The 24,502-nt window shown below is 43.5% G+C and overlaps 1 protein-coding gene across 1 annotated transcript in view; it reads left to right on the forward strand.

Annotated features, from left to right (window-relative positions):
* The window catches only part of LOC142814454 (ABC transporter A family member 11-like), a 31,567-nt gene extending 23,058 nt beyond the window's left edge, over positions 1 to 8,509 (forward strand). Inside the window, exon 2 of the mRNA XM_075893216.1 lies at positions 8,279 to 8,509. Coding sequence (XP_075749331.1) covers positions 8,279 to 8,509 — 231 coding nt within the window. The remainder of the gene's footprint in view (positions 1 to 8,278) is intronic.
* The last annotated feature ends 15,993 nt before the right edge of the window (positions 8,510 to 24,502 follow it).

A 24,502-nucleotide genomic window follows, 5' to 3' on the forward strand; every position in this document is an offset into this window, starting at 1 on the left:
TCTATTGTGGAGTGTGCATACTTGTGTATTGTTTTCAATCTGCCATTGTTGAGAATATAATTTTGTTTTGATTATCAACTCTCGGCTCTGACTTGTTCTTTGGGCCACAGCCGGCTTCCGCTGGCGCGCCAAAAAAGACCACTTCTAAATTGTCCACGCTTCCGTGGTGCGGTTCGGGGGGCCGATACTTCGGCCCTTGGAATTAGCCCGGCGATCGCCTCCCTAATTAACGGGACCTGTGACAATTATTCTGGCGTCCGCGACAGGACCTTTCGGTGCACAGTGTGTCCAAAGTAGTGAGAAAAAGCCTCGAGTTGTTGATAGTTCTATCGGAACGATTCTGTGTGTTGCTCGGTGTTCTCCATAAAGAGTGCAGGAGAGTGTTCCGATAGGCCGATTTAGGCAGATACTTTTTACACGCGGCTAGGCTTTATTTGCGAGACACCATGGATCTCGAAAAGTTAGTTGCTCTTGGTGAGAAGATGGGTCTTTTTGGCGCCGAACTACGGAAGTGGGTAAGACAGAAGGAGAAAGAGGCGGTGGAGAGAGATAGGTTTGCAGCTGAGAGAGCCAAGGAAGAAAAAGCAGCTCAGTTGGAGAGAGAGAGGTTGGCAGCTGAGAGGGCCAAGGAAGAAAAAGCAGCTGAGTTGGAGCGAGAGAGGTTGGCAGCTGAGAAAGCGAAAGAAGAAAGAGAGCAGCAATTGAAATTGGAACTGGAGAGAGAAAAGTTGGCAGCTGAAAGGGCGAGGGAAGAAAGAGAAGCAAAGGAGCGACAGCTGAAAGAAGAAAGAGAGCTGCAATTGAATTTTGAGCTGGAGAGAGAAAGACTGGCAGCTGAGAAGGCGAAAGAAGAAAGAGAGGAAAGAGAACGGCAGCGACAGCACGAGATAGAACTCGAGCGGCTCCGTTTGCAACAGCTAAGTGAAACTCTGGTCCAAGCTAGAGTTGCAAGCAGCGAACGGGAGCACCACGGCTTCCGCTTGAACCCAAGCAAGCTGCTCGTGGCGTTTGATGAAAGGAAGGACGACCTTGACGCGTACCTTCACCGATTTGAGACGATTGCGAGGAGACAGAATTGGCCAGAACATCAATGGGCAACTGCTTTGAGTACTTGCTTGAGTGGTGAAGCACTCAGTGTGTACGGTAGGCTGACGCCGACCGATGCCGCCAACTATGCAAAGGTGAAAGTTGCTTTGCTGAAGCGATTTATATTTACCGTAGAAGGATTCCGGGACAGATTTCGGACAGGAAAGCCAGCTGATGGTGAGACGGCTACGCAGTATGCCGCCCGACTCTGCCATTATTTCGACAGATGGATTGAACTTTCAGGGACATCGCAGGAGTATGATGAGCTTAGAGAGCTCCTAATTAGAGAACAATTTCTTACTAGTTGCCACCCAAGCCTGTCGCTGTACTTGAAAGAGAGGAAGGCTGAGTCACTTGAAGGCATGCTCGAATTGGCTGATCAATTCTTGGAAGCGCAAGGTGGAACTAATTTGGCCAGGGTCAAGAAGGAGTGTCCTGAAGATTCGAAGAAATCGGTTCCCGAAGAAAAGAAGCGTGTACCGGAGAGCGTTTCACGATATTTTCTGTGTAACCGAGTGGGTCATCGCGCGAGCAACTGTCGTACTAACTTTACGAGCCCTACGGTAGTAAAATGTTTCAAATGTGGTCAGACTGGGCACAAAGCAGACGCATGTCGTAACGGAGCCAGTCAAACTCACCAGGTATCCTGTGTGCAAGCGGCACCGAATTCTGGTAATAATGCCATCACAGATGGATTCGTAGAGTTGAAAAATGGGGAGAAAATTCCTATTGTGGGTGCGGTAATGGCAAAACAGCCAACCGGTAATTCGAAGGGAATGCCAACGCTGCCTGGAAAAGTTGCGGACAAAAAGATTACGGTGTTAAGAGATACCGGGAGCTCCACTGTTATCGTGCGGAGAAATCTGGTACGGGAAAGTGAGTTAACAGGCAAAATGAAACCGGTTTGCCTAATTGACCGTACGATTCGGATGCTTCCCGAAGCAGTAATTGGGGTTGAAACCCCGTACTTCAGCGGGAAGGTTACCGCTTTATGCATGACGACCCCCCTGTACGACCTGGTCATCGGAAACATCGACGGGGCGCGAGGACTGAATGATCCGGAATGTTTGGGAGAAGACCCTAAGATAGAGCCCTCGCCAACCCAGCGACCACGAGATACCGTAGAGGAGCATCCCGTGACGGATCTCACTAGAGCCCAAGGTGAAGGCGCGGTGCAAGAGACCGCGAATGAGAAGATGATCGTGCTGAATGAGTTCACGTGCTTGGCAGCTGGACTTACGTCGGCACGGCCTCAACCGACCGACAGTGTAAAGGTGACGGAGTCGGCCAGCCAGGCCAAATGTCGGGACGTGAACAAGCAGGTGAATAACCGGGCAGGATCGGTTCAGCGTCATGACCCGTTAGCAGTGTCGGAAGTGACAACGATGGCTGAGACGCTGTCTCAGACCCCGTCGTTGGAAACGGCTTGCCGAAAAAGAATGAGGAAAAACAAGAAGAGATCAAGCGAGCACCGCAAGAAAGGACGCAAGCGCAGCTCGAAATACACAGGATAGGCACTGAGGTGGAATCGGAATGTGTTTGGCAGGGCTGAGTGACATATGTTGTGTTAATGTTCTTGTTATCCTGTGTCACAAGTGTATGTCGAGCGAGTCAAAGTGTTCTGTGCGATGATGTGATGTATAGTGTTGTATAATTGTTGTAAAGACAGAACTTTGTACGTTTGTATTGTTTGGAATATGGGATGGAGTGTTGCATTCATGTACCTGCGGCTATATTTCATGTGTTGTTGAATTGAATTACAATGTACAGTTGTATTGAGTGATCTATTGTGAATCTGAAGTGTCATGAGCGACGGATTGTGTTACAGTCTGTGAGAGTGTGTGGTGACTGTTCGCGCTCGTTCGCGTGGTTTGGAATATTATGAGATAATATTCTTAAAGTGGGGGGCAGTGCCACAGAACGAGTGCTCAAAAAGAGCGCGCCGCCAACTCCTCGCGACGAAACGCCGGAGTGACGCCACGAGGTCTACGATAAAAAAAAAGAGAAAAGAAAACAAACAATCCAAGACTCCCATGCGCGCGACTTTCTCCCTCGGCAGCGTGGGCTCGCCTCCTCACCCCACATCGAACGAACATCCTCACCCCACATCGGCGACCGAGCAAGCACTCGAAATTTCTAGAAGGAAAGAGGCGTGGTACTGCCGGGTTGAGTCATCCGACGCGGACGGCCCTCGTATCGTCTGGACCTTCCCCCCAGCCTTCGCTGCGCATCGCGCCGACGAAATGATGAGAACCTTCTGGAATCTCGCACGGAAGGTATTTAATCGACCAGCCGAGACGAGAGATCAGGAGAAGACGGAAGTTAGCGCAAGAGCGCGTAGGGATTCCGCCGTGTAGTCGGCGAAGGTTTTGTCCGTAGGGACAAAGCGGGAGAAGACGGAAGTTCGCACCAGAGCGCGTAGGGATTCCGCCGTGTAGTCGGCGAAGGTTTTGTCCGTAGAGACAAAGCAGGAGAATAAGATGATTTCCACCTGAGGGGTGACGACTAGAGCTACAGGCAAGAGTGTGTGTTTACCGCTATCGAACGAAGACGCGTGGCAACAGCTGCGTGTGTGAAGCGGACGTGTTTTCGGTGAAGAAGTTTGAAGTTTGGAGAGAGGCCAATTGAAGACGCGAGGTTTCCTGGAAGAGAACCTTCGGCGAGGTTTCCTGGAAGAGAACCTTCGGCGAGGTTTCCTGGAAGAGAAACTTCGGGGGCAGCGGAACGACAACAATGTTGGACTTTGAGTGAGTGCATCTCGGAAGAGTATCATCCAAACTTTTGTTCCAAGAACTTTGGACTGAATAGGTTTTCTACCTCTTTAGTCTTTGTGTCTTGGTTGTTCAATGCATGCGACTGCATTGTAGAGTGTATTGTTGTCTGTGTCCGTTGTTTCGAGTGTGGCTGATTGTACTGTGTAGTACGTTGATTGATTGGAGACATATTGTACTCAACTATTGTGGAGTGTGCATACTTGTGTGTTGTTTTTGATCTGCCATTATTGAGAATATAATTTTGTTTTGATTATCAACTCTCGGCTCTGACTTGTTCTTTGGGCCACAGCCGGCGTCCGCTGGCGCGCCAAAAAGAACCACTTCTAAATTGTACACGCTTTCGTGGTGCGGTTCGGGGGGCCGATACTTCGGCCCTTGGAATTAGCCCGGTGATCGCCTCCCTTATTAACGGGACCTGTGACAGGTGGCTAGATAGATAAGTAAAAAGAAACAATCGGAGTCGCCGAAGTTCGCTCAGAAATATTTTCAATATAAAAGAGGAAAACTTGCGAGTGTGATTATGCAATAAATAGCCCAAACTTGCACTAATGTATAAGCAAATCTGGCCGAAATTACCAACATCCATCTTCTGCAGTGATATTTTGATAAATTAGTGAACGAAATGACACGCACACACAACACACACACACACCGAGAGAGGAAGAGAAAGAACACAAACGCGAGCGCTTAGTTTCAGTCGTAAAATAGTTGCAAAAAAAGAAGAAAACAAATGCTGCTGCAAGCAGAAACCAGCAGAGAACGGTGGTGATACATAATTTGGACGCCAATAGGCACAATCTGCGAATGATACACCGGAGAGCTTGTGTTGACGCACTGTTCATGACACCAGTGCGACTTTCTGCCCCGTGCAGAAAGGCGAATAATGCTAGGAAGCACATGCAAATGTGTTAAATGAAACACCACAACCCCTACCTCGCATGTTCGGAAGAGTTGGTCCACAAAATTCCTTTCAGTTGTAATGAGGTCTACATGTATTGACAGTGTCGTTAGAAACAATGAATCATTCCCAATTTCATTACTGTGTATTCCCCGACGCCAAACGAGGAACCAAACTTTTAACAACTTCAATATACCGCCCATAAAAACGCCTATAGCAAACGTCTACTACAATATACCGGAGCGAAAGTTTGGAATGACATACCGCGTTATATAAAGAATACAAAGAACTTTTCCAGATCATTGAAAAAATACTACTTTGAAATAATTTTCTCTGCTTGAGTTGACTGATACTTTATGTTGTAATTTTTTATTATGTATATATATTGCCCTTTATGTGTTTAGTCTTTTCTTTGAAAGATGTTTTTTTAAAGATGTTTCAATACACTTGTTTTGTATATTAAGCCATATAAGAGAACTACTATTAATATTGCAACTACAAGTATCATTCTCAGTTCTGTACGCCACTAATCACCAAACATTTGTGTTTACTACAAGTTATGTACTTTCCATTTTTTCTTTGTCCAATTGAATTTAAGTGACTGTTGTTAGCAGATAAACATTACTTTTTGTATACCAAATTTGAATTGTTTACTTCTGTTTTTTTAATTAGAACTATTACAGTTTGACTAATGTATACTTTCAATGGGACCCGCAGTAGCCTTTGGCTATGGGACCATACAGTTTGTGCTTATTTTGTATAAAATATCAGTGCAATAAAGATCATTGATTGATTGTTCCGACAGGCAGGTGCCTAAACCCACGCTTATTGAAACTCAACTATGACGTGACGTCACGTCATGGTTGAGTTTTGTTAAGCGTGCGTGTGACGTCAGGCCACGTCACTTGGCCTTACATTGTAGAGATTGTCACTGTGCTCGAACTCTAAACAGTACGGAAGATGTGGGCAAGGAATGCAACAAGAAAACGAAAGAAATAACCAAGGTCATTGAAATGGATAAGTAAAAAGATTATTGTGACAGTAGCCCCCTCGCTTTCTTTCTTTTAGAAAACTTGCAAAAGCTTAGTAGATAAGCACATACTGTTGCTTTCTGGAACTTCTTATCAGCACCACATATATTAAGAATCTTCTGCTAATAATATAATTGATATTACGAATATTATTATTAATAATTAAATTTGGCAGATCCCACGTACAGTGGCAATTCATGATATGTGAAGCATGAATCACAAATTTGGATATGTCACTTCAAAATCACCACAACGTAACGAGGTGGAGATAAATGAAGCTGTATGTGATTACCGTGTCATGATTATTATGTTTGGATGTGTCGTTTACCTTTGTCATCTATTCACGACTAGTGATACCAAATTTAGTATATGTGGAGCTAGCGAAACGGTCGCGAGCACGCTGTTAGCGTGGTATGTTTTCATGTTCTTGCATGAAATGCGTGTCAAGATTATCACAGCACAAGTCATATATTTCGTGATTCACTGGCATCATAGAGCGCCAAACTTGGTATATGTGGAGCTAGCGAAACGGACACGAGCGCATCATGAAGGGCCCGGTATACTCCAACGTAGCGTTGACGCGCACGTACGCTGGGCACAGTGACGCTACGTTAGCAAAACGCGATCACTGTATAGTCTGACGCCAAGCACGACCATCGTCCGTCGGAGTGGGCCGACTGAAACCGGTGCGAAATGCGACATGCTGCATTTCGCGCTGATGCCATAGACTAACAATACTCTATGTCGATACGATACCGCGACAACACTGCGTTTCCCTTATTCTGTGAAGGAGGGACGCCGGACGCACTGAAACGCGCATGCATCAAAGCAATGCAGCACAGCGCGCGCCTGCAAGTATATGGCAGGACCGGTGCCTGGCGTGGCAACGCCTGCGTGACGCCGCGAAATGAGCGCCTGTGAGCACGCACGCCGCATCATGTCAAAATGTATTGGCGCCTTGACCGTGGCACGTAGTCTTGTTCCCAAATGACATGCACCTCGTGTTCATTATATTAGCAACAGTCACATACTGCGTCATCCATTCACGTCCCGTAGTACCAAATTTGGTACATTTGGCGTTAGAGAAACAGCCGCGAGCTCATCATGAGCGTGGCATGTAGTCATGTTGTTACATGACACGAACGTCACGATTTTCATGTTAGCGTCTGTCTCATCTGTCTTTCGCCAGTCGTTCATGTATACCATACCAGTTTTGCAACATGCCATGTGAACGAAACCACCACACGGGCTGCAGGACCATGAAATGTAAATCATGTATTCATAACGTACATGTCATGATTTCAATGCTTTGACTAGTCAAATATGTTCTTCATACAGTGATGTTATGCCATACCAAGTTCGGTATCGATACCATTATCGAAATGGCCAGGAGAGCTAAAAGTCGTAGGCGGCTTAATATATAGATAAATAGATAGATGGATAGATAGACAGATAGATAGATAGATACGCTCAAAGTCCCCGAATTTCGCTAAGAAATGCTTCGCATTTAATATATTATTACTACTTGTACTCTTCATCACTGTCATTGTGCAACTACGGGCTCTCGTAATTAGGCCGGGTGATTCGAAAATAAATAATCAGTGTCAGTACAGCACTTTTGTTTGCGTTCTTCCTGCATGTGTATCCATTCGTGCGCCGCATCATCAAAACACCACGGCTCATGAACTTGCTCATAAGCCAATGTTATGCAATCTGCTGCAACGTCTCTACTGTGTGCAGATACGCTTTGTGGTGTTAAACTTCATACACCAAAGCAGTCCTGAGCAGTTTGCAAGGACGTTACAATTAACAAGGATTCTGACAGAGAAAGGAACAATCACTCACATCTGACGAGCAAAATTGCTCCGAAATGCAGTGAGAGAAGCGTGCATTCCTGCGACACTGTTGCAGCGAGCTCAATTCCTATCTGCCCTCTGATAGGCATGCCTCGCAACTAATCAAACTTGGTCGAGCACTTTAAAGGATATTAGACAATGCCACTGTGGCATTGCTGCGAAGCTGCACAGTGTGAGTTGGTGCCGAGCAAGGGTCCGTAACGCTGCTCCGTGTTCGTACCAAGAGTGAAATGTCCTGCGAAATATCACTAAATATCTGAATGCTATCGCTAATGCAATGTCGTATCGCGTTTGGTAGGCAAATGATCTCAGGGACAGCGTGATATTAATGTTTGCTTGTTTATGCCATGCTATTTTGTTTGAGTGATAAGCTGCTAGTCACCGAGAAAGAACCTGCAGTTGTTGCATATAAGACTGTATTGTCATTTTACGTTTGAAATATGGTATAGCAAGTGTTACTTTGTCATTGTTCAAAAGCTTGCTATGTTTACCTACTTATGTTACGCAAAATGCTCATTTCCTACTTGATGACTCCTGGCGAGCTGAATGATATTTTAAAATAAACAAATATACTTATTTTACTGCTTCTTTGTCTTTGTCTTGCAGTATTTGTTGTTATTTTTGTTTTTGCAGGAACAAATCCAGATCCGGACCAGGGAAAAGCTTCCGTGGAGCATCATTTTTCGCAAACTTGAAACTTTGGAGAAAGTGATCGGTTTCGAACGAGTTCTCGCTTCAGATACCACCCTGGAGCAGTTATTTATTGAGTTTGCGGAGAAAGGACAAAATGAAACTGATTCGGCGTGGAGTAGATCATCATTAGCATCACCATCATCAACTATAGTGTCAGCGGCATCCCAATGAACTTTTGCGCATCATCGTCAACATTAGCATTCGGTAGCTATTCGGCATTACGTAGCGATGTCCTGTTGAATATATGCAAATAAAATATATTTCATACAGCCGAAATATTTTCGCGAGAATTGTCTACGTCACTTTAGATGTATATTATTTGTATGTCTTTGTTTTGTACTGCGGCATTATTCTTGTTTTTCGTGATACACGATGGCGAATGTATGCGCAAAAGAGGGACCTCCTTCTGTATATAATAACCCCAATGCGTTTATATATTTTGCAACAAATAAAGATTATTTTATCCATTGATTTTCTGCATTGAAACAAGTGTTGTAATGAACAGCCTCAATTGCACTCTCACCGACAAGTTCTCCCTAAATAGCTCCACCGATCACCGTGACTGGGACACCACGTTACCGTTTGTAACATTCGCGTTTGATTCGTCTAGACACGACATTGTTGGGCTTTCTTTTTTTTCTGTTCGGCCGTGGCCCTACGCTACCCTCCAGCACGCTTCTGCCGACCGGACTAAACGACACATCTGACTACGCTCGGGATGTAATAATGAAGGCCCAGCGGCACGCCAAGGTGGTCGACGGCGACTCCTTGACTTCCGGACACCAAGAAGAGCGTATATGACGCCCACCGTCAGATGTTTACTTCACACTCGGCAATCTCGTTCTTCTTTGGTCCCCCTCACGCCACCTAGGACTTTCGGAGAAGTTACTTCCACGCTATTCAGGTCCCTACCGCATCTTACATTAAGTACCTAAGTTCACTTACAAAATCACCCTAACGGACCCCGCCATCATTTGCCCTCACACTGACATATTTCATGTTACGCGACTGAAGCCATATCACCCTGGTGCCTCCTGATTTGAATCGGGTCAGTGCTCGAGCCACCGCAAAAGTCATGTAACGGGCGGACGGGAACGACGAAGAGGACAGGGAAAATAACGACGTTGTCAGTCTCTACGAGCGAACTTGACGCCATCTTGTCCACCCCGAGTTAATTCTATATTTCGTCCAGTAAAGTTATTCTCTCTGTAACTATACTGCAACAGCGATTTGGAAATGCAAAGTGGATTGAGCAGAAACACCTAAAACGGCTCCGCACACTGAACCCTAATTGGTCGTTGGGCGACGTGGTGGCCTTCAGGAACTTGTAAGACGAGGTTCAACTCAGTCAGAAGGAACTGGCGAGCATGGGAGTGAGCGTAACATTCTACGCCGCCATACTGAATGAAGTACTGCTAAAGGTTATTCCCCCTGGCTTCGTAGTGGACAACTACAAACAGGAGAGCATGGAGTCGGCAGGTTCAGTATCAATCGGCCGCCAGCCGTACCCATTCTTCAGAAGAGGAGATGAGCCAGTTGCTTCAATTCTTTTGCATCGAAGTGGTGTGTCGTGAGAGAAGCGCACAGATCTCGACTCCAGCTGCTGTTTTCAACCGTAACAATACTACTAAAAGCCTCCGCAAGCTTCCATCACTTTGTCGCCAATGTGCTTCACAATAGGAGAAACGTTTCTTCTACGTCCTGCGTTTTCTGTTCAGCAAGTGAACATAGAACCGAAGACTGCACTAACAAACTCAGCCTAGCAGAAAATGGCAGCTTGCTCACATCTGATGGTCGTTGTTTCAAGTGCACCGCCAAGGGACACCTGGCACGATATCGCCGTCGCAGAGTACAATGTCTGCGATTCAAACGTCCACAAGTGTCGAGAATGTGTACCGCAGGGGCAACATCAAATACAGATGCAGCAACTGAAGGTACATCTGACGCTGCTATGCATGTAGCTGCAAACGGCGCAACTATAAAACACACCAACGAGGTCTTTCTTCAGACGTTTCGTGTGTGGATGACAACAGCGAAAAATTCCTGTTGCATACGAGGTAGTTTTGGCAACGGCAGTCAGAGAAATTTTGTCCGGGAGGACGTTAGTAAGAAGCTGAAGTAAGAAGCTGAAGTTACCAATCAAGGAGATAGATTTATTCATCAGCACATTTGAACGAGGATGATAAAAATTCAGCCGACGCGCTAAGGTGGCCAGCTTCACACTGCGGAACAATACGAGAACACCACACTCTAAATTGAAGCCGTTTTAGTCCATTTCATCTGTGAAGACATGACTGAAGCTTTGCCAACAAATCAATTCATACAAAGTCTTGTTGCCGAAGGAAAACTGTTGGCGGACGCTGTTGCTTTTCCAGGTGTGACATGTCACCCCGGCGTAAGCCTCCCCATCGGCTCCGACCAGTTGTGGAAGCTAATGCCCAGTAACAGCGATAACCAGTCCGACTTGGAGAACCGAAGGCTAATTGCTACCAACATGAAAATGGGGTAAATTCTCGAAGGACCAACCTCCATCGGAGGACAAAGTGGGGAGTACACCAGCACGCTAATCTGCGAACTACGAACGGACGTACACAAGCAGGAGGACCTGCACCCCTTACAACGATTTTAAAAACTAGATGCCATCGGCTTTGTTGAAGAACCGATTTATATCATGGAGACGTCGTTCTAAAAGATTCGATGAAAAAGTTGGTTTCTGAAATGGTAGTTATGAGGTTGCACTGCCATGGAATTCGGCAGAAGGTAACTTCGCCGACAATCGCAAAGTCGCCAATTTACGATTGTACTCTCTAGTACACAAGCTTTCACGTAAAACACTATTGAGGCATACGACAAAGCTATTCGGCAGTCCAAAAAAGACGGACATGCCGAGAAGGCCGACATTAATAACGTGACTGGCGAACTGTTACATCACATGCCTCATCATGAAGTAATGCGCGAAACCTCCGCAACTACGAAACTCAGCGTTGTGTTCGACGCCTTTTCACATGGAGTAGGAGATCACTTACTATGTAATGAACATAAAAAGGGGCCGAACCAACACACGAAGCTTCTGAAGATGCTCATCTCGTTTCGTTTAGCAGTATTTAGCGTTATGACGACGTACAAAAGGCGTTTTTGCAGATTTTCATAGGACCAGAAGATCGAGACGCCGCTAGTTTTCTCTGGCATTATGGTCGCTCGACCTGCAGATATGTTACATGTCTTTTAAATACTATCTTAATGTAAATGCAGACAAGGACAACCCATCACTTTCCACAATACGACATGGCAAGCCTTGCTGTGTTTGAGAAACGGCATGCTATGAGACAGTATGCCTGCCCCCGTGGCAGGGGCAGGCAATAGATTGGGACGTCTCTTTCTTAGAGGTTACAAAGCACGCGCCATTTGCACATATTCAGACATACTTCTTAGAACTACAACGTAAATACACATGTCCTGAGTTCTTTACGGATGCTTCAAAGTCCGACACTTCTGTCTCGCACACAGCCGTTGGCCCATCTTTTTCGGAAGCTGACGTCCTGCACTCTCATACAAGCGTTTTCACCGGCGAAGCCTATGCGATATTTGCGGCTGGTAAACACAATAGACCAATAATACTACACAAGGCAATAATGTATACCGATTCTCTCAGCGTAGTAAAAGGTCTGAAAACTCTTAAAAAGCACAAAAACCCTGTCCTTGTCTCGCTGTATTCGCTCTTATGCACTCTACTCATCCAACTTTAGTTTCTGATGGTTCCAATATTACCATGGCCGCACTTGCCGACTAGAAAATTCATATTTCCAACGAAGTGCTGCTGGCTACGGCAACACATAATTTGTGTTCCAGTGGTGTCGTCCCGCCGATAAATATCTGCTGCGGTGAGCAGACCGACAGGAACGCGGCGTTGTTACTTTATCTAGTTGATCGAGTTTCCTGAGTGTCTTGACGAAATGAGCAGCTATCTCACACTTTGGCTTAGAGTTGAGGTCTGCACGCATAGATTGATGATGCAAAGTACAAGTGGATAAACTAGTCTTCATTTCTCGCTCAAATTAGGGCAATGAGAAAATTTTGAGGCTGAACGGGCATTTTGGCACAGCATGGCGCGATTTCAGCAAATTTTATGGTTTTGGCACAGCTCGGCGCACAAATGAGAAATTTTTATTAAATTGGCGCAATCAGCGCAGCTGTTGAACTTTGCATTTGAGCATCACGTAGCAACTTTCGTAGCAATTTTTCGTATTTTCATGGCATTAGCTAAGTAAAGTTTTCCAACGATCGCATGCTAGGTCTAGCACACAATGAACACAATGTACTTCACTTTTATTGAGTAGAAGCTATGTGGAACCCCCCTAGTAGACGCCTTAAATATTTTGTATGTCACTGTGCTTGGCACGGCAATCTCAGTAGAATCTCCACCCTAATTTCCTTCTTGCAAGTTGTCTCAGGTGCTGAGCATCATGTCGCGGCAAGAGAGGTGCCTTTCGGATAGTGAAATTAGAGTTACAGATATGCGAAAAATTGTTTTGCTCTTTAGTGTCTCTTTAAAGAGAATGGAAGCGTACTTCACTTTACGACAGAACTGCCGCAGGAATTAAACCTTCAGTTTTTAGACCTGAGCTTAATGCTTTACTCAAACTGGGGTAAGACGGCTGAAACTAAATTGAGAGCAGTTTTCAGAGCGGCGAAATTTTATTTTGGAGCAGATAGCAGCCTTTATTAGGTTGTCCTGGGAGCGTAAAAATACCAATATTTAGCAATGTGGGGGCACCATTGAATATTCTATTTGGCTTTTAATACACAATACACTTAAACAGATTTTGAAGGAAGTTTTTGAACAGATTATCGCTAGGTATGAGCATCACTACTTTTTTACATGCCACACGTGACCTATCTAACCCTCGTAACACGTGAAATATTATCTAAAAAAGATTTCGTTGAAAGCGAGGTTCCGCTGAAACAATAAAAAAGCCCATCAAACTCAAAAAGATATAAAAATGTGATTGCATAAGAATCTTAGCAACGTAACAGTAGTCGCTCGCTAAAAACACCTGACATGATAGCGTCAAGAGCTTTTAACTAACAAAAGCATGCTGCAGTGCCGTTCGCGGCCACCTCATGCAGGACCACCTCCAAGAGTGCAACGCGAGAGCCAAGAAATCTCGCCGCATAGACTATCTCGTAAAGCACGTGCATAAGCACTAAGTGATAGGCGATTGATATTGATAACGCCTCTCCACATGAGCAACCACGCGCTGTTATTATAGCACAAGTTGGCCAGTTATATATTTTTTCAATATTTATAGGTCATCACCGTCGATGAATAGGTCCCAACAATACATTGACTTGCGATTGCTGCCCGCGCCTCTCCGTGACTCGCGTAAAGTGCTCGCGCAGCACAGGTGAAAAAATCCCTATTCACGTAAACAAACAGCTGATCATAGAGAGGCAGGTATTATTGCAAAAAAAGAAAAGAAAGAAAACGAAGTTACACTGGCACCGACCGAAACACTGATTGAGATAAGCCAAAAGCTCGTGTAGCCTATGGCCGGCACGCAAGCAGCGACACCTCTTTAAGCACTTGTTTAATCACAAAACGAAAGTTTTAATCACAAAAGGAAGCAGTGGCAAATCGCCATTAATGAAAACTGTGCCAAGTAATTGCCGATGCGTAATGAGTCACGAATAAACCGCCAAGGTGCCAGATAACATCATTTAAAATAGATTGAACACTCGTTTTGTCACCGTGGCTTCGCACGTAACCAAGTGTTTCTCTCTACCTGCAGACAGTGATGTGCGCATCTCACTTGCGATGATTTTTTAAATGCAAAATGCAATCAGAACTCGCCTGTTTAAATAAACTAGTAGCTAATGAGTGTAAACAGGGAATATATTGCACACAATCTGCCGCTCACGGAACCCGTTTTGAGAACCCATGTGCACATGCCAGAGCATCCAGGAGATGCGTCCGATCAGGGAAAAATGACTCCACGTTTATAGTTACTCGCTCACAGTAAACACGTACTCGTAAGTGACCGTATGCAGCAGCGTCAATCTGAAAGCCAAAGTGACTATAGGAACGCGCTATGCGCGACATCGAACCGGAGAGTCGACCCCGCTATGCTTGCCACCCAACTCGGTGGTTTTCGCTAGCCGACAGTGGCACTAGAAGACACAGCCCAGCTAGTAGAAGCGGCACGCTCGGTGCACGGCAGCACATTTTTGTGGTGTCACGCATATTTGCTAAAGTTTAAAGATTATGGCAGCTCCACGAGACCTTTGTCACCAGTAATATGAAAAGTGAAACAAAACACACAATTGATTGCAACTGACTAATCAAACTCGCCATTTTTTGCCACTGAAGCTGACGTCGGTATCAAAATTCTAGCTTTTGAGGCTGTTTCGGAGAAGTTCGGTGCGATTTGCTTGATTATTATGCTTTTGGAGCAGCTTGGTGCAAAAAATGGAAACGTATCAAAATGAGCAATGTGAGCGGCTGTCTCACTCCTTACCAATGCATTTGTGGTGGCAGTACAGGCCCAGGTCGCAACAGCCTTTTTGCCTTACATATTAGCTTATTCCGAAGATATCAAAGATGGATTGGCTGAATTGTTGGTACAGGAGGCTGTGTGCAAGTCAGGTGTGCACAAGGTAATGAGCTGCATTTGTGCTCAGATCCAAAGGTTTCCGACGGCAGGGTTTCTAGAATATGCGATCACTATATCCTGTGAAAAGGTTGCGAGATGGAACAAACTTTCAGCAATTGCGAAGTCTGGGAGAAAAACTATGAAATCGCTTCAGCCTGGTGCCCTACGTTCAAGTTTTTTATTGATACAAGCTCTTATTAGTACATGAAAATACGCAACACTTGTTAAACTCGTTCGCAAGATGGCGCACAATTAAGAGTGTCGCATCCAGATATGATGCGGCAGTGGTATGTACAGCTCTCAAGAACCTGGGCAGCACTTGCACAATTGTTAAGCTCAGGGCCAAAGGCAAAACCAAAGATATAGGTGAATGTGGTCAGAAACAATTAAGCTTCTTCATTCCTTGTTTTAGAGGAGTAGTGTACAAGATTCCTCAGTCATGCGCCAACAGTTATATTGGTCAGACTGGTAGGCGCATGCTAGAATATGAGGGCACCAGAAGAAATGCGAAAAGAGTGTCCGAATATCAAACTTGTTTGCTTATTAAACACAGTGTCACTAAAAGCTACTGTTTAACGAGATCAGGGTGCAACAGCCGAAAGACAACTTGGAGCAATTTTAGGAGCAGCAAAAATTTACTTTTCGTGCACTAAATTGTGAATTTCAAGCAGGTTACAAAAAAAATTCAATTTTCATCACTGGATAACAAATTTTGAGCAGTAAAGAAACAAGGCTTACATTTAGAAACAAAATATGTAGAAACCATTCAACATCACCTAAATTGTGCAATGTAAACATCAACACTGCTATTGCAATGAAAGGGGTATTTTGAACCACCCCACTGAACCTACAATGATAAAGTCTCTATTAGCATTTGCTGTGCCTTTAAAATCGTTTGAAAGACTCTGCGAATTTATTTATGGGTCTGCGAAGCTTGCGACCTTGAAATATGGGAGATTCCTGACACCGAAGAGCAGAGGTGGTGAAAAAAAAATGGTGCACAGTTTAGTTTTTTTAGGGAAGCAGAAATGTCATACACTGCTCTAATTTTTTTTCAGTAGCATATTTAGTCATCAGCAATAACACTGATACTCACAATTAGGCAGCGTACAAACGCATGAGTAAGTGAACATTATGTGCAGTGTCCCGTGACTAGGGTAACAGCTCCTTCCAAATCTCAGTACGCTTTTTCGCACCGCACTGGTGTAAAATGGCAAAGGTTGCCTATTCAGAATTGCCTGCACGGGTTAGAAACCCAAGCGAAGAAATTTTCTAATCACTACACCTCCGTTTCCCCAACTTTCCACCTTATTATTTTTTTACCGTGAGATTGGGTACCGCTTCGGCTCTCTCTTGAAGACGCGTTTGACCAGGTAAAATAACATCGGCGTGCACGCGTTGACCATGCGACAGTACCACAGATGTCCATCGCCAGGACCTTGGCCGGGACGACGCAACTTCAAGGCAAAAAAAAAGGGGGGGAGAAGGGGCTCAGAGATTTCAATGAAATAGGGAGTGTATAGTTTTTTTAAAGTTTTATTCACACACTGTGCGATATTTCACGACAGCTCTTAGAAGATCAATGAGTTTTCGAAGTTTACCAAGTTTTCGCCTGTAGATGAAAACAGCATTGAGAGGAAGGGACAGTGGCTATGGGCCTATCCTACAGACGTAATCTATAAGCAAAGAATTTTTTGAGCTGAAGACGCAGATGGCAGAGGCGTTGCCACAAATGTTTTTTTTTGAAGGGGGCGCCCTTTTGATTAGAATAGGTTCTAGCTAGGCAAGCAGCTGTGGTAGGCCATTATTTTGTGTGCTCCTATATACCATATGAATGTATGCACTAAGGGACAAAGAAGGCAAAATAACTACCAATATGGATAGGATAGTTAAAATAGCGGAGAAATTTTAGAGATCTGTACAGTAGCCGAGACAACCACTACTTTAATACTATAAGAACTAGCAGTAACCCAGATGACAGCCCACCAGTAATGATACAAGAAGTCAGAAAAGCTTTGGAGAGCATGCAAAGAGGCAAAGCTGCTGGTGAGGATCAGGTAACATCAGACCTACTGAAAGATGGAGGACAGATTGTGTTAGAAAAACTAGCCACCCTGTTTACGAGCTGTCTCTTGACGGGAAGGGTACCAGAGTCTTGGAAGAATGCTAACATTATCTTAATACATAAGAAAGGAGATGACAAGGACTTGAAGAATTACAGGCCGATCAGCTTGCTCTCTGTAGTATACAAGCTATTTACAAAGGTAATTGCTAACAGAGTAAAGAAAACATTAGAACTCAATCAACCAAAGAGACAAGCAGGATTTTGAAGAGGCTACTAAACAATAGACCACATTCATACTATCAATTGGGTAATAGAGAAATGCTCAGAATATAACTAACCACTATACATAGCCTTCATAGATTATGAGAAGGCGTTTGATTCAGTGGAAATATCAGCCGTCTTGCAGACACTGCGGAGTCAGGGCGTTGATGAAGTATATATAAACATCCTGGAAAAAATCTACAGGGGATCAACTACTACCATAGTGCTTCCTAAAGAAAGCAACAAAATACCAATCAAGAAGGGTATAAGGCAGGGGGACACAATTTACTCAATGCTATTTACCGCGTGCTTACAGGAGGTTTTGAGAAGCCTAGAATGGGAACAGTGAGGAATAAGAGTTAATGGAGAGTACCTCAGTAACCTGCGCTTTGCCGATGACATTGCATTGCTGGGCAACTCAGGGGACGAATTGCAACTCATGAATACGGAGTTATACAAGGAGAGCAGAAAGGTGGGTCTTAAAATTATTCTGCAGGAAACGAAAGTCCATGTACAAGAACCTCGGAAAAGAGCAGTGCTTCGAGATAGGCAATAGTGCACTTCAAGTTGTAAAACACTATGTCTATTTAGGGCAGGTAATAACCGCGGAGCCAAGCCACGAGATTGAAGTAACTAGAAGAATAACAAAGGGGTGGAGCACATTTGGCAAGACAGGTAGATTGCCACTATCCTTCAAGAGGAAGGTATATAACCGCTGTATCTTGCTGGTACTTAGCTACGGAGCAGAAACCTGGAGACTTACAAAGAGGGTTCAGCTTAAGTTGAGAACGATGCAGCGAGCAATGGAAAGAAAATTGGTAAATGTAACCTTAAGAGACAAGAAGAGAGCAGAGTGGATTAGGAAACAAACGGGAGTTAACGATATCATAGCTGAAATCAAGAAGAGGAAATGGACATGGGTTGGGCATGTAGCGCGTAGACAGGAAAACCGCTGGTCATTAAGGGTAACTGACTGGATTCCCAGAGATGGCAAGCGGGTTAGGGGGAGAGAGAAGGTTACGTGGGCAGATGAGATTAAAAAGTTTGCGGGTATAAATTGGCAGCAGCAAGCACAGTACCGGGTTAACTGGCAGAACATGGGAGAGGCCTTTGTCCTGCAGTAGACGTAGTCAGGCTGATGATGATGATGATATACCATGTGAAAATATTGGGAGGGCAGAGGCATGGGCCTGGAGTGCCACCTCCTGGCTACGCTACTGGTGGATGGAAACCAGTGTGGTCGAGTACACACATAGGGAAGGAGAGCTGGGGAAGAGAGTGGGAGTGGCACAGGCTGCTGTTAGGTTACCTTGGCCAGAGATGTACGTAGCTCTAACTGAAGTGGCACATGTATGGTGTAAGAAAGAAGGTTTCGTCAAAACTGCTGGCCGAACTCACAGTAGTAACTGACAACGAAATAGACTAGAATAAGGCAAAATTGCCGAAATAAAGGGAAAATAATTGGACTTAGGGGCTATATCTAGACTCTCTGACAATTCGGACAATAACGAGGCATATTCTTCAGTGTAATGACGATGACAGCAACTTCTCCCAGATATACACACCTGCATCCTATTTTGAAATATGCCTACTTGGACTGTTCGCACATTCATTTTTAGCTCTGAGCGTGGCTCTCATGCGGAAACCTAAATGTTCCGTCTTTATGCGAGCATTCATGGTCGGTGCTCATGTTAACCCCATAGTTGAATAACAATCAGAACACAAAAAGATAGAGGTGACAGTGCCACTGCAAGCGGCCGTGAGAGTACCTTCAGGTATGTAGTGAACTGTGGCATGCCGCCGGTAACTTTTGCTGTCTTTCCAAATTGTGTAGTCTGCAGAAGTCCGCACACATGAAGCCAGAGCAAAACAACGCTGTTCGAAAATGAAGACACTGCAAAGTCACGGTAAAATCACACATGCAGCTGCCAGCTTTCCTTTGCCAGTGAGAGGTGAGATCACGTGATTTAACCCTGATAGTCACAGCGATTGCAGCACTCGTGCCTCCGGTGGTGGGCCTCACGCCCATCATATTAGGGAAACAGCATGACCGACCCTTGGTATACTGGACGGTGCCGCAAGCAATAGAGGAAGACAAGTGTGTTCACTGCAGAGTGAATCAGTGGTCGAAAATACAGTGACAGGAGACTTTCTGAAAACAGTCCACCATAGATTCTTGGCTCTCTAACGCATTTGTAAGTAGTGTAAATAAACATCTTGTATATTATAGAAACCGAATGTTAGTGAATTGCTGAATCAAACCCTTTTATAACATACTCTGTCCTGTCATCCAAGTTTCGGTTTATCTCATACATTAGTTGGAAAAAAATTAGAGCTGACTCAAACTCACTTATACATACTTCGCGCCTGGAGCTCATTCTGACACACCAAAATTTATTAAACCAGTCTCGCTCAGCATCAAGCTCGCTAAATTATCACTTTCCCTTAATTACTAAAGCACATAGTTCAATTTGAGTATTAGCGAGTCTCGACTAAGTCAACTCCTAAGTGAGTTGCTCACCTCAGGTGTCAAGTTAAAGAGACGATTATAGAGCGCCGAAACTTAACAGGCTAGATTAAATCGATCGATTACATAGATACTACACAGACCAACAGAAAGACAGTTATGGTTAAGGTGCTTTCAGTTTGCTAAAAATTGCTCTGCTTTAAAGAGCAAGGGAATACCAGGAGCTCAGCCATTAAGGGAAGCGTCACTTTGAGACTTCAGCTGTTCTGGTTTTTATGAATAGAAAGCACTTACGAAACAATTTGAAACTTGCAACTTTGTACTAGCACTGGTCTCCAAGCGATAGCTGACACACTGCCCTAAAGAAGCCTTGGAATGCAATTCTCAGGTCAACAGCACTAGAATTTATTATTTTCTTCCAGTTTCTGTTAAACTAATACTTTATAACAGCTTGTTTTTGTCGCATGTAAATTATTGTCTTTTGGTATGGGCAAGTACGACAGCAACCAACATAAATAAAATATACAGACTACAAAAGAAAGCGATCAGGTTTATAGCAAATGTTGACTACTATGCACACACAGATGAACTGTTTCAGCGCTATAATATTGTCCCTATTCACAAACTTTACGAGTATTCCCTAGCAATAAGATATAAGCAATCTCTTTTTCATAACAATCGTGCCTTCCTAGATATTTTTGAACTGGAAACGCATGCTAATCCGTACCCTACTCGTCACCAACAACGTTGGAACCTTCCATTCTGTAGAACAAATTTTGGGCGACAAATGTTATGTTTTAGTGTTCCTTTGTTATTAAATAAATTACTGGAGGCGAAAATAATCCTGGAGAAATGCAGTGCACGTGACATTAGGCAAGTGCTTTTATCGTGAAAATTGAGAAAATGGTGGTCCAGGCATTCATGGAACTCTCTATATATGTATATGTGTGTGTATATATGTGTGTATATATATGTGCGTATATATATACATATATATATATGTATATGTGTGTATATATGTGTATATATATGTGTCTGTATATGCATCTCCATATGTGTGTGTATATTTATGTGAATGTGTGTACACGCAATTTCTATGCATAGCATTGTTGTCATATATATAGTATTCTGTATTCCGTCATATTTTGCATTGTACTTCGGAATTTGTGCCGAACTACTTACGCATATTAGTCTCTGTATATAGCATTACTGTACGTGCATCTTCCGACTTGTACTGCGCTAAACATCTCATGGCTTATGTTCGTTGCCTATATGTTCATGGCCTATGTTTCTTCACCCATGTCCACGTTGCTTGCCATGTATTAGGGAGGCTCGGGTTCTCCTCAAGTGACAAAACGTCACTTTTCTTCCGAGCCTGCCCTCATCCTTGGGATGAAATAAAATTGAATTGAATTGAATTGAAAAAAGGAATTTCTTGTTATCATGACAGGACGACAGCACTTGCTAGGCTAAAAAATACTTGGAAAACTGATGTGTTTTTAAAGTACTTGACAGCACTGTACAGACCATCTAGAGAATATGCTGCCATCTAGCAGACATCGAGCGCATTTCTGCAATGTTGAAGGCTGGGCGCGCTCCATCTGTGAAGGCATGGAATGTCCATAATAATGTGTGGTGGCAAATAGGGGTGGCAAAGCCAACAAATTTTCATGTACCATGTTGCTCTGACTGAGGAAACTGGGATGCTAAAAATATTTGAAAGAAATTTACCTCTATGTTATTTGACTTTCTTGTGGCTGACGCGAAGGATCAGATCTGTTGCTCATTTTGCTGCTTACAAATAATTGCCTGTTTATGTGCTTCGTTCTATCCAGATGTTGGACAGCATAGGCACCCACCACAGCACGCTCTTTCATGCCATGCCAGAATGAAACAGTTTTTGCACCGTGCTAATGTAGGCACAGACAATGCCTAGCTTCACAATGCCTAGCTTCGAAGTGTGTAAAAAGTCTAGGAAATACTACCTATACCGCAGACCAGGGCTTCTGAAGCATGTTTTGAGGAATTCCTTGTTTGTTTATTTTCAAATACTGCTGCTTCCTCAGAGGAATTGTAACAGGGGTGAGAGTTATTTCATACATGAATATACAGAAGTAATGCGAACAGAAAATTATGCGTTGTGTAAGAAATGAACATTTTCATGTACAAACAAAAATTCACACTTTTAATATACATACAGAAAGCAATCATATCAAGCATACTACATCAACAGCAATATAACAATAAAATAACAATAAACAGATTGACTTGTGTCCACGTCAAACGGCTTTCGCTACAAGTTCAGAGAGTAATCCTACGTGGACTTAGTAGCAATAAATTCATCTAAGGCATTCCAGTCTCTTACGCCTCATGAAAGAAAAGTGGGAGCGAAATTCATTGTTAGTAGGACCAAATTCCTCTATTGTGGATCTGTGTTTGTGTCGCGTATCTCTTCCAGCCCTACTGAAACGTTCCGCATATACGGATCCGTACATACGCAAATAATGGACTACGGAAAGCCGCATCATGCGGAAAGATGCGAACATCTGCAGCTTACGGAAAGCGCCATATCATGCGAAAAGATGCGGACATCCGCAGCTTACGGAAAGCGCCATATCGTGCAGAAAGATGCGGACATCCGCAGCTTACGGAAAGTGCCATATCATGCTAAATCACCCGATAAGCAGCTTACGGAAATCAGCATTATGCAGAAACCATGCAGCTATCTGCTGCATCTTGCAAAGATCAAATGGACATCCTAGATCTCGAGTAAAAGCAATTGGCCATTCACGTTGTTTACAAAAGCAAGTACTGTGTAGATATATATATATGAATATTTCTTTCTTATTATGTTGCATGAAGGTGAAATATGTTTGCTATCTGAAACAGCCTTGATGAGTAAACAAAGGCTTGAAAGAAACAAATGTGCTAAGAAGGTACTTAATGAGGGATGGAATCATTGGCATCTTTCTAATTGTCGTGATGCGGAAGCAACATTACCTTTCAAATAAAATACATTACAAAACTACTAAATTGACATGCTAGCGATCATAAATGGTGGTGACATTGCAACACAATAATGCAGTGTTCTATGCAAGACCTAAAGAACTTATTAAGATATTATTATCAATAGAGAATCATTAATATACACACCAGCCCTGCTACAATCAATATATTTTTTTATTTGTCTGTATGCTCCAGCTGTGAATAGTGACATTGCAGTGTTGATGATACACAAATGAGGTGACTGCACCGTAATTTCACGAGCTCCACCTAAGCCACAGGATGGTGGCACAAAACACAATGTAACAGCAATTTTAGAAAAAAAATGTTTAAACATAAATAATAATCATAGCACTGTGAAAGTGTGGCACTGCGTTTGTCTCATGAACGCCTTGTGGAGATCGGCGAAATGCTGCTTGAGGCTCCGGCACCACTGTAAATTTGGAAGGTCACTGCCATAGAACTTATGTGTCCTTCATAGGCACCTGGAAATGAAAATAATTGGCAGAAATAATGTCAGAGACACATGTTGGCACATTATTTCACATGCACAAGAAATATAACACACAGAATGAAATTGAAAATGTAAGGCACACAATTCTTCATGTTATGCATATGTGAATAATAGAAGGAATTAGTGTATAAATTGGTTCTGCCACATCAAAGAAAACAGCATGCTTATCACAGTGAAAATAACTAGGTTGTCACGATTTTGAACGGGAGAGATAATCGATTATTATGTCTTAATGAAATTTTGATTTAAATGCTTCCTGCGCAGTAAAACTTTAGAAACTGCAAGTGAAAGCTCTCAATGTACATTTAATAGTGTGTGCATGTACTTCTGCTGCCTTTATACTATACAGTGTGTGCACAAAATTGGCATCTTGAACAATTTTGAGAGTTATACCTATGCAACTTATGATGGTTAAAATCACCATGAAAGCAAGCAGAACTAGGCATGTGCCATTAAAAATCTGTGCAAGCCAGATAACTATAACCGAACTGCACACATATAGGGGAGCAAGAGTAACAGAAATCGGCTGCTGACCCGCAGGTCGCGGTTTCAAATCCCGGCTCCATTTCCGATGGAGGCAGAAATGCTGTAGGCACGTGTGCTCAGATTTGGGTGTACGCTAAAGAACCCCAAGTGGTCGAAGTTTCCAGTGCCCTCCACTACGGCGTCTCTCATAATCATATCGTGGTTTTCGGACGTGAAACGCCACATATAAATCAAGAATAACAGAAATAAACTGCCAACAGAAAAGTTGGGTGCATGTGCTATTTGTAAGTGCTTACACCTTACTACATACAGCATGCTCATTCCATTTTAAATACCGATATTGAAAAAAAACTGCTCTATTAGGAATGTAAAAGGCAAGGTAGAACTGAACGACTCTAAAAAAGTGACCCTATTATGACATCACGTTTTCTTATAACAAAATTGACTATGACTCTGAAATATCATTATGCAAGAAAAAAACTTCAAAAGAACAATCAAGTTTGAAGTCATATATTTTTAATATGGCTACTATGACTATAACCAACAAATCGACCTCAACATGGCTAATGTTAGTTTTTAAGGCCTATGTTCACTAGACAATGAACTATACCACAAAAAGCACAGCGTTCAGGCAAAGCACAGACAAAAAAAGAAAGCAGTCCTTTTTGTTATTACCTACAATGCCTTTAAAATGGTATTTTTACCTGTACTTTCCGCT

This window comes from Rhipicephalus microplus, chromosome 4, assembly GCF_043290135.1.
Source record: "Rhipicephalus microplus isolate Deutch F79 chromosome 4, USDA_Rmic, whole genome shotgun sequence".
Classification (NCBI taxonomy): domain Eukaryota; kingdom Metazoa; phylum Arthropoda; class Arachnida; order Ixodida; family Ixodidae; genus Rhipicephalus; species Rhipicephalus microplus.